Genomic DNA, 20322 nt, shown 5'->3' with positions numbered 1-20322 from the left:
TGAACAAAGGTAAAGCTTATTTCAGAATTCAGCTATTGTTGGATTTGTCAATGCTTGTAACAGTGGGTAGGCAAAACCTAGCAGATACTAAAGGTGATCGTACACCTACGAGAGGCTTTGTGACTCTTACCCCCGTCTAAGTATTATAGTTTAGCATTATGCGTTCAGTTTTAAACGATAAGCAAATTTAAAAGTGCTTAGTGAAATAAAATTACATTAATCACTTACGGAGTTTTTCAATACTTTGTTAACAGTTCTTTTTAAGTTTCAGCCTTTGGGATGTTAAACTTTAAAAGAGTTCTATAAGACAGCAAAGTTTTAAACCGAACAAGGCGAGTTTGTTGAACTTTCAATTTTTTTGCCTTGTTATAGAAATTATACTCCGTTGAGTTCTTTGCGTTTATATTATAATCACATTTTAAGCTTGAAGAAGATATACGCAAGAGTCATAATATGATACGCATTTTTAGCACTGCAAGTTAGACTAAAGCCACTGTTTCCTAGCTACAGTGTGACGATCGCAATTACTTCTGATTAGCAGCTACTCTCCCACTATTGGCTAAAATACACATTTGTTACATCGGAAAAAGATCTAAGGATCATTGTGAATATATAATTGGAGTGCAAAATATATGAATATGAATCTAAATAATACCTATGACTAATAAATGGATACTATGTATGAGTAGAGGTAAAATTAGTGCCAATTCAGCTGACGATATTAGTAGCATTTCTTCGAAGCGTACCTACGATGTGACCGAATTTTGCTACTGACATCACATATTACATGTGCAGTATTAAAAAATGTGTAGTGAAACTCTTTGGTAGCGTTTGCAGCTTTTGAGCTTCCTGCGGCTTTTACATGTCGTTTCATGGTATGCGATCACCTTATAAGTTATGGAGTTCACTGAGCCGTAATAAATTTGACGACCTATGAATTCACCCTTGTGAGGCTGTAACGGTATTTTATTAGTTCGATTAACATCTCTATAAATGTAGGATACCGGGAATTACTGAGTCAGCATTTATTTTACGAGAATTGTCATAATATTATGCGTGTCGTATGTTAGATTCATTAGATTCACTACCTAACAAAACAGTAAGGTTAGGTTAGTTAATGCAGTCACTTTCTTTAGCAACAATTGGCAGTCATTTGAGACAGCACACGGAATTTAAAATAATGAAAAAATTAGGAGCCATTAGGAATTGTAGGTACTCCGACCACTCCGACTACCGAAAGCATACTTGACAATTCCATTTAAAACTTAAATCATGATAAGTTGCGTTAAGGAATACATTTTAAAAGTTAATTAAATTAGCATGGCGGTTTTTATTCATCTCAAAATCACCCAAAGTGGCTAGAGAAGTTTCCACTTCAAGAACTTTGTAATTCGTGTTCCCAAAGACTAAGGATTCCTAATATTATGAAAGGCGGGATATTATGATAATTTCTAGTCCAGAAAATTACCAACTGTGGCAAAAGTCGAAGTTTTAGGATGGAGCTAAGTAAAGTAAAGTCTCTTTACTTTAAAGTTAGAAGGTAAAAAATGAAATCCACTCAAAAATATAAGAGAGGTACTTGCCTGTTATTTATACCGTTTTATTCAGTAACTCCTCAATTATTGTTTATTCGTTTTTAATCCCGAGAAATTTGTAAAGTTTCCATAAATGAATGTAATATACATAAGTAGGTGCTTATTTAGAACCCCCAACCCGGTCAAATGGCTTACGAAGTATGCGATACATTTATTCCTAACCCAAATGTTATTTACTCCGAAAAAAAGGCAGTCAGCTTTTTTCTTAAATCCTCCTTCACTATTTTCTCTTTAAGGCGTTGTAAGGGTTCGCTTCTTACGTGATTTACATTCCACAAATGTGTAGAAAGTGTTTTGCTTTTCCGTTTCTTGGTCGTTCCACTAATGCTTGTAATGTCACCTGACACTAGTCTTCATCGTCTTTTTAGGTTTCCGTACCTCAAAAGGAAAAACGGAATCCTTATAGGATCACTTTGTTGTCTGTCTGTCTGTCTGTCTGTCAAGAACCCTATAGGGTACTTCCCGTTGTCCTAGAATCATGAAATTTGGCAGGAAGGTAGGACTTATACCACAAATACAGGAATAAATCTGAAAATGCGAATTTGTGGAGACATCATTTAAAAAAAATTTAAATGTGTTTCAATTTTCAAAGTAAGATAACTATACCAAATGGGGTATCATATAAAAGAGCTTTACCTGTAAATTCTAAAACAGATTTTTGTTTATTTTTAACCGACTTCCAAAAAAGGAGGAGGTTCTCAATTCGTCGGAATCTTTTTTTTTTTTTTTTAATTTTTTTTTTTTTTTTTTATGTATGTTCCCCGATTACTCAAAGACCCCTGGACCGATTTGGAATTTTTTTTTTGTTTGAAAGGGTATACTGTGCAGGTGGTCCCATATAAATTTGGTGAAGATCTGATGAATATCTTCGGAGATGGAGAACAGAACTCCTCAATAGATAGGAGCAAATTGCTCGCGATCAGTGCAATAGCTTAGTAAACAGTAGGGTTTTAACTGGGCATAGCATATTATAGTATAGTGGGGCCACTAAAAATTGTGAAATAAAAAATTTTCAAAAGAAAAATAAAACCGACTTCAAAAACCACAAACACTAAAAAGTAAAAAATAACTTTTATTTAGCTACACATGTAATGTACCTAGGTATGAAGTCGGGCGAGCTTCACTCTTGGATTTCTAATTTTGTTTTAATATGCTCGCTCGACTTCATACCTAGGTACATTACATGTGTAGCTAAATAAAAGTTATTTTTTACTTTTTAGTGTTTGTGGTTTTTGAAGTCGGTTTTATTTTTCTTTTGAAAATTTTTTTTATGCATACCTAATAGTTTTTGATTTATCGTGCAATGTTGGAAAAAATACCCGAGTGCCTACGGAACCCTCAGTGCGCGAGTCTGACTCACACTTGGCCGGTTTTTTCTATTACTAAAGGCCGTGACCTCGTTCATCATCATCACTATCTACCGATAGATGGAATAACATTAATCAAGACATGTAGGATATGTTTCATGTAGGCCACTTAGGTACTACTATAATATAGGTCAAGACTCTATCAGAAAAATCAGCTTAAACTTTTAAAGTGAATGAAATTATGCCGATCAAAACTGCATTAGGTACTCAATTTCATAGCACAAACCTATGTTCCAGATATTAATTACAAAATAATAGCATAAGCGCGAGGTAATGTTTCAATTTTGGTATTAACATTATTTATTACAAAGAGAATCGATAAATTACATCGTGGTATTAATGCTGTGTCACAAATTGTGGACTATTGCTGTTAAATTGGCAGTATAAACGGTGATTTGTTAAACCATTGTAATATGCAATAAAATATCTCAGTTAATTTAATTATAATATTTTTGTTAAAATGATATATCTTTACTGATTATTATAATAAAAATATTTAATTGCTAAAATGATATACGAGATCAAAGATTTGTAAGTAAATCTTTTTAAAGATTTGTATGTCATTTTCGGTTATGACACTTACATTTTTTTTACCGCCTTTTTGTACCTATATTTTAAGTTTTCTTGTTTGTAACATGTCATTTGTGTTTTGTGGCGCAATAAAGTATTAACATACATATGTATGTATGTATCCAGATTTCTGTAAAAATGTGTGTATGTATGTACATACACACATTTTTACAGAAATCTGGATCTGGACACAGACCTATTAATATTTTTTGCCACCATGATCCAAACTTTATAGTCGCTGATCGTTCCTCCCTATGCTGGGGACAATACGCAGAGAGACCTTCAGCTTTTATAAAATAACGAAGGTCTGGCATGCGCTGGCTCTTAGTCCATTAGGTATATTTTCATTAATTCATGATCAACTCAACCCATCGCCGGCTTTTACCCGAACCTTTTCTTAAAATAAGAAGGCTTTAGAGTTGAGAACGGAATCCACCACGCTGGCCAAGTGCAAATGGGCAGACATTACACACCTTTGAGAACGTTATGGAGAACTCTCAGGCATGCAGTTTTCCTCACGATGTTTTCCTTTATCGTTAAAATTTAATTTCTTCATTTAATGAGTTAGTTACCTACACCAATTATTATTATCATTGGTGGTGATTTGTACATTAAAAAGCTTTGACTTATTTCAACTTTAAATAGTGTAAAACCAACAATAAAGACGAGCAATTAGAAGTTAATGTTAGAGAAGACTTTCTATTGACTTAGGCAAATTGCTTTATTAAGAGTCTTATCAAATATTAGTTAACCTAATTTTAGAACGGATAACTTAATCGAATTCCCGCTTAACCGTTATGTATAACCGGCTGCATTTAAGCTGATCCTAAGTTAACAGTCAAGCTAGATGAAGTTTAAGATACGGAATCTTATAACTGAGATGAACTAAACAATCTCGTAGAATGCAATAACTACAACTTTATTAATTTCAATAACATTGTACTAGAACTAGATGATTCCGGTTCCTTCGTTCACGTGGCTGTAGATATTATCAATTATTATTGATCGGTACACTAAAATTTAGTTTGATTAATCAAACAACAAGTTTAAATTAAAAATTTATAACACCCCCGACAAGTAACTAGAAAAGAGCTGATAACTTTCAAACGGCTGAACCGATTTTCTTGGATTATAGCTAAAAACACTCTCGATTAAGCCACCTTTTAAACAAAAAAAAAAATAATTATAATCGGTTCATTAGTTTAGGAGCTACAAGCTACAGACAGATACACAGATACACACCTCAAAACCTATAACACCCCTCTTTATGGGTCGGGGGTTAAAAAGTAGACACAAACTGGGGCATCCCTAATACCACTTCTGATCAGTCCATACAAATAATTCAGGACCGTAGATATCTTTACACGTGACCAAATGCACAAGTCTCGAAACGCTTCAGGATGAGTCGCCAGTACCTATTCCGATTCTTGTACGTGACAAGAACTTGGTAAAATCCACTCTGAACAAAGGCCCTCGACTGAATAATGGGCCGAATTTATCTGACCGACCACGTATCCTCCCAACCGTTAGATGACGCCGATAAGTGTGCTTAGCATTATTTAGATTCGAATTTGTGGCCCCTTTTGTATGGAATAAGATGAAATCTTTCGCTTATCTGTACCGTATTTTGGTTCAGGAATGATATATTGTAACATATTAAAGGTGAAACTGACTGACATATCGACGAGAGTTACAAGTGTAAATTAAAAATTTATAACACTCCCGACAAGTGAAGGTTACAGTAACTAGAAAAAAGCTGATAACTTTCAAACGGCTGAACCGATTTTCTCGGATTACAGCTAAGAACACTCGCGATCAAGCCACCTTTAAAAAAAAAACTAAATTAAATTGGTTCATTAGTTTAGGAGCTTCGATGTCACAGACATATACACAGATTCACAGATACACAGATACACACGTCAAACTTATAACACCCCTCTTTTTGGGTCGGGGTTATTAACGACTGAGACTAGAATCTTGGGATTTTGTATGTAACAGCTGCTAGAGATTTGCTTCAGATGACCTTTCACCTATAACGCATTTTTTTCTTTCATGCATAATTTACGGGACTCATAAATTATTATGTATAGCACATATAGGACATCTAAATCGTAAAAATTCGGAAAAGCAACTCAGTTTTACAGCCGGATCACGAAATTCTTAGATCTAATAATATCTCCTTTCTCTAAGAGTGCAGGGAAGAGCTCCATAAACTTAATAATGCGATAAAACATTTAGGATGTTTGATTCCTGAAGCGAATTAAGATTAATTGTGGGGATAACCTCCAACAAAGAAGTTCTTAAAAGCAACGAGAAGACATTAATGTGGATAAGATAAAAAGCTTCGATCTTTGTGAGTAACAAATTATTAAGACGAATGAGCAGGCTTTGATTGTTAGGAAAATTGTCGTCTGTATATTTTAATTTGTGAAAGTGTTTATATCGTCCATAATATTTGTAGAATTGCTTACGACACGTATCTAATTTTGTCGACCTAAAAAGACAAAAATTATAACCTTTATAAAAATTAACAATTATAAAATTATAATCCCATAATCCCATAATTACCTATTAATATCAAAAAAAAAATATGAAAATTTAAATCCTTATCAGCTATTGTTTGATTGACAATGGTTTTATGTGAAATTACATTTATTTTGAAAGTTAGGCTAAATTATTAAGCAACTTTGTGCGTGAATGAAATAATTGCAAAACTAATGGCATTAAGCGTTGGTTTAAAAATATTGATGAGGTAATGTTGATTGCAACAGCATAGTCTGTCGCACAATCACGTGATAACGAAGAGAGCATTATTACACCCTAGAGAGGCAAATACAACGAGTGACGTAATTGGAGCATGTCCCCATACATCCTCTGACGATCGATGACATGACAATGGGATGTGATTTTCATTCTGTTACCGACATTTGTGTACGTAATCACAGGTGGCATTTTACTTTGGGTATAATTTCACTTGCAATATTGTACTGGATTTTTGGTAAATTAATGGAATTTTCTCTACGAGATATGACTCGGGAAATATAAAAGGGTTTTATGTTTATGGGTACACTTCTTACGCACTTCTCTATACAAACGTATTACGCTTATTATTCTATTATATTATGTTGTTCTATAACTGTAGGATAAATACCTGGATTTAGGCAGGATAGGTCACCGGATGGTCTGGAGTCTTCCCTTTCTCGTATTCCGTGGATAGTTTCTTCGAAGCACAGATTCGCAGAACACTTCACTTAATTTTAAAGTTTATGTGATTTTAACTTATTTACTTAGCGTAGCGTTTTTACAGTTTAATAGCGGGTTTTGCGTGATTAATTTAGCGTTATATGAGTTTTTTACACAAGCGGCGCGTGGCGTTTGTACGAGTATAGCATGCGTCACGCAGTTAGCGGGTTTCAGACTCGACGTGCGTAAACGCAGGTTCAAAGGTAACTGACAGGAGCGGGGTGTAAGAGCGGGTAATAGGATGGAATTTTATGTGTGCGTGAGTGTTTGTGTGTGTGTATGTATGATAGCGTAATTAAATATATAATAATAACTTAAGTAACTAGAGGGCGCTTACAATAACTAAGCCATATATCGATTTATCTCTCCAGTATCTATGTCTTAAAATAACTTACATAGTAAAATTGTATTTATTTTAAAAGTTATCGCCCTAAAAAATCAGCCTATTTTTTTGCTGGGGAAAATACAATGCATCCTACACAAAAGCGGGTGTGTGGGAGTCACTGGCATTGCCTATTATCTTTGATTTACCTTTTTTTTCTCTCTCGTCTGGCTTTACAAAGATTAGCCAAATAATGTCAAGTTTGTAGTTATTTGTAACAAGTATGGACCCCTTCTGTGCCGGCGCTCGCTGACATACACACGGCACCCCCTTAGAGCGCTTTCCAGTCAGTTTTAACAAAAAAAAAACACTCCAAAAAGGCAGAGCATGCCCGCCAGCTAACACCAACACAGACGAAGACCCCGATTACCTTTACCATGCAAAAACTTTTGGCTAAAAACCCTAAGCGAATACACAGAATACATATCCATTTATCCAGACGAGGCAAATAATTGAAGTGACGTAATTTCGACACGCTCCCATACATTGCCCAACGATCGATGACATGACAATGGAACGTGATTGTTACTGTTACCGGGATTTGTGATCGTCACTCAGTAATCACAGGTGTGATTTCATTTTGAATGAACATTCGCAGTGACTGTAAAGTTCGTGGAGCTTATTTGGTTAACTCAGTGCTTGGAAAGGGTGTAAAGATGGAACGACAACAAGTTTGAAACTAAAAGTTTTTTTATGGACTAAAAATACAGAAAACTCATAAAAATAAAATATTATATGTCATTAGAGAGATCGCCCACCTTCCATTTTCATCATCAATCACCTTGTCATTTTATTTTTTGAAAAGCACTCATGAAAACAAAGTAAAAATAAATGAGCCTAAAATCAGTTGTCGTGCCATATCAATATCTACCTCCAAACGCTATCATCATTCATCAGAGACGCTCAATGATACCATAATCATTTACTGTAAACCACACGTGTAGCTTTTTGTATAGTTATGACAACTTGAATAAGCCAAATTAATAAAAATCTTTTAGTTTTCTTATTTGTGGGGTCCAGGACTCGACCCTGGGCAACTCTAATTTTTTGAAGAGAATATGTAATTAATTATTATCAATTGCTAGAACAGTGAAGGAAAACATGGTGAAGAAACCTGCATGTTTGAGAATTTCTCACAATGCCCTTAAAGGTGTGTGAAGTCTGCCAATCCGTACGTGGCTAGTAGTGGTCTATGGCATAATGCCTTCTCATAGGAGATTTGTTCTCAGTTCCGATGGATTGTGATAATGATGAATATGAACCGTCATCATCCATGTCTGTCTTTCCCGTTAAACGTAGATGTAGCCACTATCAACGTACAACGGCATTCACAATGCCGTTCGGTGTTAGACGATTTTGATTCCATTTTAATTGGCATTAGACGTTAACGGTTCAAGTGTGGCCACTCAGTTAACGCGTTGATTATCGCGATAATTATGGCGTTGTTGGACATTGACGTTAACCTTAACGTAGCCGCAACATAACAAAGTAATATAATGTGCTCTATTCAAACAGTATTATAAGAAGTAATTTTATTTAAACTCTCACCTAAGTTGTCAGCTCGATGTAAAGGGATGATAGTGATCCATAACACTATTAGAAACCCAGTCGTCCGTGCCATCGTGTCCACGGCACTTTTAACACTTGTTATTTTTAAAACATTTTCACATTTCACTATTTTTATATGTCATACTTTTAGAGTCATTGGTTTTCTTTTGTCAAATTCATTAAACTCTAATACTTTTTTTAGCCCACGAAGTGAACGTGTGATCTGAAAAGAAAGAAAAAATATATGGTTAGTTTTATTATCTTTTTGTTATTGTACGTCAGTCATATTTTTTCTTTGCAATGATAACCTTATAATGTGGAATATTTTAAGAGGGGTCTCTCTGTCACTCGCTTCATACAAACGTTGTTCCAATTTCATTTGAATATTAAGCAACCAAAGGCCATGAAATTTTGCAGACATATTCTAGAAACTAATTTCTATGCCTGTGGTTTTCCAGATTTCTGTTAAAATATTCAATTTCAAAGTTACGCGGTCTTAAAAATTTACATACAAATCTTTGAGCCCCTGTAATTTTAAAACTACATATTTTTAGAAAAATCTAAAACACTAGTGTTGGGCCCCCCTAAACCCCTTCACTCAGGATTCTAGATGTAACACTCTCGATAGGCTCGGGAGTTACTCTAAAATCCCTCGTTCGCTTGGGATTTATCCAGGTGCCCGTACGTAAGATATTACATTATCCCCATGTTGCGTAATCTACTATTTCAATACTTAATAGGTACGGAGGTAGACACAATATACCAATTTTACAACCCTTTGCTATCTATCAAAGTTAGGTTGAAAAAATAAAGCCCGAGGGAAATAATATTAAAATGCCGGGAGCAGTAAAATAAGAAGAGAGGTAACAGTTTTCTGTTGAGCTTCCCGTCTAATCTGCTAGCCTTTGAAAGGAATAACGCTTTCTCGGGAATCTGTATAGGATGAAAAATTGAAAGTCTTTGCCACTTTTGGTTTAGTTGAGATATTGAAAATATGTTCAGCATTTTTGATAAAGTGAGAATAAATATTGAGTGAAGTCGTGATGGTTACAAGTGTAAATTAAAAATTTATAACACCCCCGAAAGTGAAGGTTACAGTAACTAGAAAAGAGCTGATAACTTTCAAACGGCTGAACTGATTTTCTTGGATTATAGCTTAGAACACTCTCGATCAAGTCACCTTTCAAACAAAAAAAACTTAATTAAAATCGGTTCATTAGTTTAGGAGCTACGATGCCACAGACAGATACACAGATACACACGTCAAACTTATAACACCCCTCTTTTTGGGTCGGGGGTTAAAAATGTTGTCGATCTTCACGAAAGGGTTGTTGTTTCAGGAAGTACGCAACGGATTTAAATGCGGTCTTCACCAATAGATAGAGTGATTCAAGGGGAAGGTTTATTTGTATTATATGTATAGTCTAATATTGTTTCGTGTTAATTTGTTGAGACATAACTGTTCAAGGTGTCGGGAAGAAATTGAGCCGAAAATTAACTAATATTGTAAGAGAAAAGTAGGGTAAACTCAAAAACTACTCAACCGACTTTATAAATTCTTTCACCTAAAGCTACATTATTAGCAATTTTATGAAAAACTTACTTAATTATTCATTGTAGGTTGCATGAAAATTGTAATAAGCTGTCTGTGCGAAGCCGGGGCGGGTGGCTAGTTAGTTATAAAAAGCGTCATTTCGCCAGCAAACTAGCACTCCAGTTTTACTTCTTCCTTCTTATAAACTAGAGCTAGAGAAATAAGAATAAACTAGAGAAGTCCTCACAAACATTAATATTATTCGACTCTTAGTAAATACACTTTACTGCTACAACAACGTGCCCCAGGATTAGTGCCATTAACGGACGAATCCACAAGCGAATGCCAATACAAATAGCAGAAATCTTCAAACGATTTCCCTTATCCACACTGTCTTGTCTATTTTTGTTCGACATTCGCTAAAAATAAATGGGGGATTGTCGCTATTTTGCCCATCAAGGACTCCCACTAATCACAATTTTTTTTTTGGTAGGCTGATAACCTAATGTTTAAGACTTTGGCTTGTTATTCAGAGGATCATCATCATCATCATCAGCCTGTGGACGTCCACTGCTGGACATAGGCCTTCCCTAAAGAGCGCCACCACACCCGGTCCTCAGCCTTCCTCATCCAGCCACTTCCCGCCAGCCGCTTAATATCATCGGTCCATCGTGCTGGAGGGCGTCCCACACTACGTTTGCTTAAACGCGGTCTCCACTCAAGGACTTTCCGGCTCCAACGGCCATCGCCTCTACGACAAGCATGGCCTGCCCACTGCCACTTCAGCTTGCTAATAGTTTGGGCTATGTCAGTGACCTTGGTTCTCCTGCGGATCTCCTCATTTCGGATCTTATCCCTCAAGGAAACTCCTAACATAGCCCTCTCCATAGCTCGCTGAGCAACTTTGAATTTGTGGACAAGGCCGTTTGTCAGTGTCCACGTTTCAGCACCATAGGTGAGGACGGGAAGGACACACTGGTTAAAGACTTTTGTTTTCAGGCATTGAGGAATTGACGATGAGAAGACTTGACTTAATTTCCCAAAAGCTGCCCAACCTAGCCGAATTCTTCTGTTGGCTTCCTCGTCGAAATTGTTTCTGCCTAATTGAATTATTTGGCCAAGGTAGTTGTATTGTGAAACAATTTCGATGCCAACATTTTCGACGCTAACCGGTGTCGGGACAACGTGCTGGTTGAGCATTATCTTTGTTTTGTCCATGTTTATCCCGAGACCGACACGTCTGGAAGAGCGGCTTAGGCTACACAGCATTTCTTCGAGATCCTGCGGAGTTCCTGCTAAAATAACCACGTCGTCGGCGAACCGTAGGTGTGAGATGTACTCGCCATTAATGTTAAGTCCTCGTCCTTTCCAGTCCAGCGTTTTGAAGAGGTCTTCCAATGCACTGTTAAACAGTTTTGGAGATATTACGTCCCCCTGTCTAACGCCCCTTCGCAAGCTGATTGGTTTTGTCTGCTGAGACTGTAATTGGACGGTCATTGACGCAGAATTGTAAATACATCGCAGCACCTCGATATACCGCCAATCGACCTGGCATCTTTGCAATGACTCCAAAACAGCCCAAGTTTCGATAGAGTCGAAGGCTTTCTCGTAGTCCACAAACGCAAGACAGAGTGGGAGATTATATTCTTCTGTCTTCTGTATAATCTGCCTTAAGGTGTGTATGTGATCTACGGTACTGTAGCCTTTTCGAAACCCAGCCTGTTCTGGAGGTTGGAACTCGTCAAGTCTTCGGGCGAGGCGATTTGTAAGAACCCTCGAAAACAACTTATAAACATGGCTCAAGAGAGAGATCGGCCGGTAGTTCTTCAGCAGCTCCTTGTCTCCTTTTTTAAAGAAAAGGATTACTACACTCTTGCTCCATGCTTTCGGCGTTGTTCCATTCATGATGACGTCATTAAATAACTCCGTAAGCTCTGTCAGCACAGGAGTACCTCCTGCACGTAGAAGTTCTGACGTAATGCCGTCATCACCCGGCGCCTTGTTGTTATTGAGTTGTTTGAGGGCTATTCGCATCAGCACGTATTCAGAGGATACGTGGTCCAAATTCCAATTCCGAGCATGCACCTCAAAATCAGAGCTATTTAGGATTTGAGCAATTAATTATATATTATTAATAAATAAATAAATAAATAAAAGTTTATTTAGCTCACAAAATATAACACACAATAAAAATACAATGGATGTTAAAGACTACAAAATTAAAACGAAACTTAAAACTAGAGAATACAAAGAACAATATTAATAGAATTTTGTGTTTGAGCTAAAGGGGCTTTGCCTCAGCATAATGCTGGAGTATTTGACTACTGCTGCGCTGATTTTCAGGCAGAACCCTGGTGTCACGACCTGACAACGAAACAGTGCATCTATACAGGTATTTGGTATCGGCCAAACGGGTATTGGTATTGGCCATCTTTAAATAGGTGGAGCCAACGATCTCAGTGAGTTAGGGCACGTTAGGGTCATGAAAACTTAGACATAATTTTTTTTTAAATTTTGTATGGAAATTTTTATAATGTTATTTCGTCATTATACTTCAGTATTGTATTTATCAGATCAAAGTAGCATGGGTACGTGTCGTCATTATATACTAATTACCAAACACCCTGTATAAAATAAGTGAAATAAAAAGCAGCTAAAAATATTACTTGCTTTACGATTAACAATGTAAGGAAACCGGTATGCTGTGTGTGAAGTCTGACAATTCGCACTTGATCAGGCAGCGTGATGGACTGTGGTCTAACTTTCTAGTTCTGATGAGAGACCCGTGCTCAGTATTGGGCCAGCAATGGGTTTAAATGATGATGATTAATAAAAAGTGTACATAATATAATTGGCTGGACGAGGATCTGGAACGTGACACTCTCAATCAATCAATTAATCAGCCGGTTTTCGTCCACTGCTAGACATAGGCCTTCTCAAGAGCAAGCCACCGCACACGATCCTCCGCCTTCCTCATCCACACGTGACTCGCTATTGTAAGATAATTGCAAAGATGCAATTGTAAAACAACACATTGTTATTAGTAAAACAGTTGAACAAAACGCCAATCAAAAACAGATTTTCCTTTCTCATGTTTCTCTCATTAGAAATAACTAAGAAAGATACGATTCGACGTAAAAATATCATTCAACTAGAATTAAATGCTGCGCTTCAGAAAAATAAAACGGGCGCCCGCTCCCGTGATTGCCTTCATTTATTCTTAGCGCTTTTGAAAAAGAAACATGTCTTCATCCTGAGGGAAGAACGAAATTAACGTCTGTTCCCTTAAGGAACAACATTTTTCCCCCAAATTAAAAGTATTTCGGCTTGTACAGTCGTTTTACGGTTGTTAAATTTTATCATTAAGATTTTTTTTTCTTGTACAACCCTTTTTGTATTCAACATGGACGCGATTAATTAAATTTAAAGAAGGATCTCATTGGTTAAACAAAAAAACACAGAAAGAAATTATTCAACTAAATATTTTATTTCATTTTAGAACATATAATGCTATACCATACTATGTAGAATACCTAAGTACTGATAGAATATGGAATGCCCTTCAAGCTTCCGCTTTTCCAGCTAATTTGAAATCGTATTTATAATGTGTATTCACAGAATAATATTATTCTAGATAAGACGGAGGTCAGACCAAATTTCCGCAATAAAAAAGTAGTAAACCACGAATAAAGCTACACAGGATAATTAAAGCGGTGGGCCCAAAAAATAAAAGGGTAATTTGGCTGCACGCTAGTTTCTCTAATTACGTATTCAATTAGAAAATCACCGTGTTGTGCGTCCTGCCTTTCAATGAGTGCGCCTAAAAGAAGTTTGAATGAAAATATATACGGAAAAACTGCTCTCAGAAAAGTCTTGAATCATGGATAGCGATCTACGTTGTCAGTTTATTTGGAAGACACGTTTATTGAATAAATCATTCATTCATTCATTCAAAGTATATACGAGTAACGAGTATACACTATACAAATATTCATCATCATCATCATCAGCCTGTGGACGTCCACTGTTGGACATAGGCCTTCCCTATAGAGCGCCACCACACCCGGTCCTCAGCCTTCCTCATCCAGTCACTTCCCGCCAGCCGCTTTATATCGTCGGTCCATCGTGCTGGAGGGCGTCCCACACTACGCTTGCTTCAAATATACAAATATTATATTTGATAAAACATCGTGAAAAATACTGCATATTATATTTTACTGAAGAGTTTCGGAACAAAATCCTACCGACTCCGCTTCTAATATTTAAGTAAAACCATATAACATATAGTTTTCACGATAATATACATTATTCACTTCTTTCTCGTTTCTCCATTTTACTGATCCTAAATCAAAAACCAAGTCATTTTACTCGTCAATATCTATGACCTACAACAATAATATTAAAATATGTGAATGTTTTTATTTTGAAAGTTGTGATTATTGGAACCATTGGAACGGATCGGAGCTGAGTAAAAATTCATTTTAGAACAACGAATGGACTTTGCAGACTAAAATGGCTCTTAGATTGCAGTCGCCTTTTTCACTGCGAAGATGGCTTTACATAAAATGAAACGGGGTTTTAAGTTCATCTAAGCTAAAAACCGTTATGCTTATGAAACATTATTTGCTAGTGCAATGAATAAAATTTTAACACATAATAATGATGGTATAATCATTTCACCATTTTGTTAGACTGGCGGTTCATGCTCGTAAAACAGCGTTAGTAAAATTCATGATGTAAAATTGAAAGCCTTGAGGTTTTCAGCGAAAATTTTCGTATTTTACAAAGGTTTTATTTTCAACGAAAATGAACCCCCGGGGATCGAGTTTTAATACGCGATGCTATAGCTTAACAGGGCTCTCTCAGTCACTTACTCCATACAATCGTAGTTCCAATTTCATTTGAATATTAAGCAAACAAAGTCCATGAAATTTTGCAGACATACTCTAGAAACTAATATCTGTGCCTGTGGTGTTTTAGATTTTTCTAAAAATATGTAGTTTTAAAATTACAGGGGCTTAAAGATTTGTATGTGAATTTTTAAGACCGCGTAACTTTGAAACCGAATATTTTAACAGAAATTTGGAAAACCACAGGCATAAATATTAGTTTCTAGAATATGTCTGCAAAATTTGATGGACTTTGGTTGCTTAATATTTAAATGAAATTGGAACTACGTTTGTATGGAGCGAGTGACGGAGAGACCCCGCTTAAATCCTTTCAAAATATTGCTATATAGTGTTATAGGATTAATTAAAAAAGTTATCAGCTTACAGATTTTACAGAAAATGCTACTCAGCTGGTAGACACTCGTGCTTGGGTATTAATTAACTCAGAAGTTCGGCTAAAAGAAAATTCTCAAAAAAAAGTTAAATCGAACAGCCAATGACTATCGTTTATTTTCGAACCATTGACACTTCACTGACATTATTCATTCAATGCATTCTACTAATACTATAATAATTCGAAAGTTTGATTGTTTGTTGGTTTGACCTATAGTAACGCTGCCACAGAGCAACAGAAACTTAGAGGTACGTAATCGAGATACCAAGGACCTCCCGAATGGAGACCGAAGTGTTACATTTCATACTGAATATTGAATTTGAAAATAAAATGCGTAAAACAGCGTTTCCCTTCTACAACGTGCTTGAAATATGAATGCTCTGAAATTAATCACAACTCTATTATATAGATAAATACCATTTTCCGCTAGAAGAACAAGAATGTTGATGAGAAAATTGCGCGTTGTAATCTAGAATTTAAATTACCTAATATCATCATCATCTTCTATTACCAGCCCACTACTGAGTACGAGTCTCCTCTCAAAATGATGTTTAGCAGATTTCTCCCTTTCAGATCAGCTATGGAGGTTTCCTTCACCGTCAAATCAAGTGATATTAAATTAATTGCTTTAAAACCGCACATAACTTCTAATAGTTGGAGGTGCCTGCCTGGGATGGAACTCCAGACCTCCCGAATAGGAGACTAAAATCGCACTCTTCATATTCATTAAAAAAAATGAACTGAATATTATTATATAAAAATGATTTGAATATAAACCGCGTAATACAGCGTTTCCCTTCTACGACGTGATTGAAATATGAATACGAAAATTGTGAAATAATTAATCAGAGCTCCGTCATGTAGATAGATATACCATTTCCCGCTACAAGAACAAGAATTTTGATGAGAAAATCGCGTGTTCTAAACTGGAATTTAAATCACCTAATATACCAAGTAAATGCAGCTTATGTACTTGTATCCTTGAAGATTGATATTATAGAGAGAGAGCCAGCGCGTGCCAGACCTTCGTTATTTTATAAACGCTGAAAGTTTCTCTGTGTATTGTCCCCAACACAGGAAGGACGATCATCGACTATAATTATAAAAATATATCTCTTATATATAAATAAAATAAATAACTATTCTTTTCTTTGGCACCATAACGCAAACACAGTACCTACACAGATGATTATGATGATGATTGATGATGATTGATCATTGATTGTTGCTGTATATAAATACAGCAACATACAAATAAAATCATAGCAAACTTAGATAAATACTCACTTAACTCGCTATTCATGCATTTGAACCGAGAAAACGACCTAACATCTTTATCTAACAAAACAAAAATATAGATAACGGAAAACCATAACGATTTCGCTGATATCGAAAATCTGTACAAATCGTTTGTATTCAGGCCTTTGGCAACAGCAGATCTGCCAAATATATTCGACTATAGCATAAACAAATCAATCACAGCATAGTTCCCAACTTACATAATACACCACAATAATGCATAAATGAATATACATTCAAGACGAAGGACGAATAGGAATAGGATGATTAATCATGCCCACTGGGAAACCGCTCGAACTATGTAAATACCCAATATTACCATATTACCAATACAAAAAGTAGTTACGAGTTATAACTATATGCCGTGCAGGATTTGGGTCGTCTTATAGAAAACCCAAAGATACCCCTCTCTTGGATCCAACTTCTTAAAACTTTATAAATTAACATAACATTTTCCTCGTTTTAAGCTTTTCGGGTTTTTCAAGAGTTGGTACTTTTATGGTCCATTATACGAGTAATATTATGTTGTGTCATACTACAATGAAGATGAAGGACGAAAAGGAATAGGATTGATCATGCCCACTGAGATGCCGCTTTATTACCAATAGTAAAAATTGTTAGGTAGGTACAAGTTATAACCATATGCGGTGCAGGACTTGGGTCGCCTTACGGAAACCCCAACGATATCCTTCCTTTGAATCCAACTGCTTAAAACTTTAAATTAACTTAATATTTGCTTCTTGTTTAAGATTATCGAGATGTTTTTGCTTGACTTAAAAGGTTGGTGCTTTTTATACTCCATTATATGAGTAATATTATGTTGGAAGTTGTGATATATTACAACTCTGTTTAAAAAATTATAAACGTTGAAGATGACGGACAAATAGGAATAGTATGCCCACTAAAAGGCACTCGAACTATATAAATTACCAATATACCAATACCAAAACTAAACTACATGCAGTGTAGGAATTGGGTCGCCCAACGGAAAACCCAAGGATATCCTGCCCTTGGATCCAACTACTTTAAACTTTATAAATTAACATAAAATTTATTTAAGTACCTACTTAGTCCCTTATAATAGTCTTTGTTACATCTTCCAAGATAGATTTTGGGAGCGCTAAGGGCCAGTAGAAACTAAACTGATTATAACTTTAGATAATATTTAAATTTACTTAATAAAAATTAATGACAAATTAAACGGATATTGCTCAAACACGGCTATTGATGATCTAATCGAATTCTACGTTAATTCTAATTCTACTATTCATATCTTTTGTATTTAACTAATAATATTTCGTACTTAACTGTATAACTATTCGAAATACAACTGAATTAACTAATTATGCTGTCATAAAAATATACTTACTTCAAGAAATCAAATCCCACATTCCAAAACAACCACTAACCGTAACATACAAAAATCCAACTAAACCAAATCCATGTTAGGTCACTATAAAGAAAAACCGAAACGAAAAAGTATAGAAAATTTTAATTGATACACCATATCCAAACATTTCACACTCGAAGTTACCTCAAGTCGATTTAAAATTTACACTTCTGAAATTTCAATAGCACAATGATAATTCACCACAAAAGTTTTTTTTCCGATCAATCAATTTTAAAAATAACAGAAAGTGTGTTCTTGATTTACTTATTTAAGTAGCTCATTTAGTATGGTTTTATTCTGGATATGTACATAAAAATCTGTTTCCACTTTCGAATTTCAATAGTACATGTAGTACGAAAGTTTTTTTCGATCCATCGACGAACCTACGGGAACTCTGTTCGCCACAGCTGCGCGGACACGACTGGCGGTACTGAATTCTCGTATGCCGGGATGAAATTTCAGAGAGCTTTCAGTGATCCCGCTTGTCTGAAATACGCATCGCTCTTCGCAGCTTATACATGGTGCTATTCATGTAGCGTGATCAGGCTAGAGCCTGGAGGGTCACTGTTCAAGTTAACGTTAACTGTGCCTGAATCAATATCTGTCAAAATGTAGAGACCGTTAATGAAACTCTAGATTACAGTAGAGTGTCTCTGTTTAGGTGAGCGAAGAATCAATCCATACTTTTAATATTGAATACTTGAAAAGAGCAACCGCCGAGTTTCTTTCTGGTTCTTCTCGGTAGAACGACATTCCGAACCAGTGGTAGATTATTTTGACGATTCAAAAGCACTTGTAAAAGTTTAATTGAATAAAAATATTTTGAATTTGAATTTTTTTGAATTATTATAAATGCGAAAGGGTGTCTGTCTGTCTGTCCGGCCTAACTGTTTAACCGATTTCGATGAAATGTACAGAATTAGCTTACATCCCGGGGACATGGGCTACTTTTTATCCCGGGAAATCAAAGAGTTCCCACGGTATTTATAACAACGTAAATCCACGCGGATGAAGTCGCGGGCATCATCTAGTTAAGAATAAAGATGATTTTTTGTGTAGTTAATTTATTCGAATGAAAGTAGGTGCCAATTAATAAACCAGCCTAAAATATTTCACGTACTTAGGGCAAATTTTTCAAAAGAAATAGCCGTGATTGCCTAGTGTTAGGTTAAGATGACGGTGAAGGAAAACATCGTGAGGAAACCTGCATGCCAGAGAGTTCTCCAAAATGTTCTCGGTGGTGTATGAAGTCTACAAATCCGCACTTGGGCAGCGTGGTAGACTATGGCCAAACCATTAAATTCATTATCAGATGATGTCCGCGAATTTGACGCGTGAATATAGATTTTTAATTACTACAATATACCTACTCGCGACTCGACGTAAAGTACCAAAATTAATTTAAATAGGTAGGTAAGTGCAATTTTAAATTTAACAAGTGTAAATTAAAAATTTATAACACCCCCGACAAGTGAAGGTTACAGTAACTAGAAAAGAGCTGATAACTTTCAAACGGCTGAACCGATTTTCTTGGATTATAGCTAAGAACACTCTCGATCAAGCCACCTTTCAAGCAAAAAAAACTAAATTAAAATCGGTTCATTCGTTTAGCCGCTACGATGCCACAGACAGATACACAGATACACACGTCAAACTTATAACACCCCTCTTTTTGGGTCGGGGGTTAAAAACAATATCAATATCATTTAAGAGTTTGAGCTCAACAGAACGTGGACAGCTTTAAGGTCAAAGGTAAGGGCGGAATGCAATTCAAAAGGTTGAAGCGCTAAAGGTCAAAATACTATAATAATAAAGGTCAAGAGGGAATACACAAAATCTACTAGAAACCATCATAAACTAATAAATAACTTTAAAGATTTTTGAATCGATGTAATATTAACGCAGTTTTGATACGAACCGCAGTTTTGATACGAACCGCTTTGCTCTTCCTACGTTCGTGTTTCTTGCCAGGTATAGAGACAAGGCAAGAATGAATAGGCATAGAGCATTTCCGCCTTTTTAAAAAGTACCTACTGTAAGTAAATAGTATATTCTGTAATTGATATTGATATGAACCTTCCGCGTGCTGAAATTTCTTAATAAATTCAGTT

General features: G+C 35.8%; 1 protein-coding gene across 1 annotated transcript in view; it reads right to left on the bottom strand.

Annotated features, from left to right (window-relative positions):
* The window catches only part of LOC123871675, a 95100-nt gene extending 76480 nt beyond the window's left edge, over positions 1 to 18620 (bottom strand). The window contains exons 1-2 of the mRNA XM_045915587.1: positions 18191 to 18620; positions 8706 to 8928 (exon numbers count right to left, since the gene is read on the bottom strand). Coding sequence (XP_045771543.1) covers positions 8706 to 8778 — 73 coding nt within the window. The 5' untranslated portion in view covers positions 8779 to 8928; positions 18191 to 18620. The remainder of the gene's footprint in view (positions 1 to 8705; positions 8929 to 18190) is intronic.
* Between the last annotated feature and the right edge of the window lie 1702 nt (positions 18621 to 20322).

This window comes from Maniola jurtina, chromosome 14, assembly GCF_905333055.1.
Source record: "Maniola jurtina chromosome 14, ilManJurt1.1, whole genome shotgun sequence".
In the NCBI taxonomy this organism is placed as follows: Eukaryota; Metazoa; Arthropoda; class Insecta; order Lepidoptera; family Nymphalidae; genus Maniola; species Maniola jurtina.
Note: the sequence above shows the minus strand (reverse complement) of the source record. Positions and strands in the feature narration are given on the sequence as shown.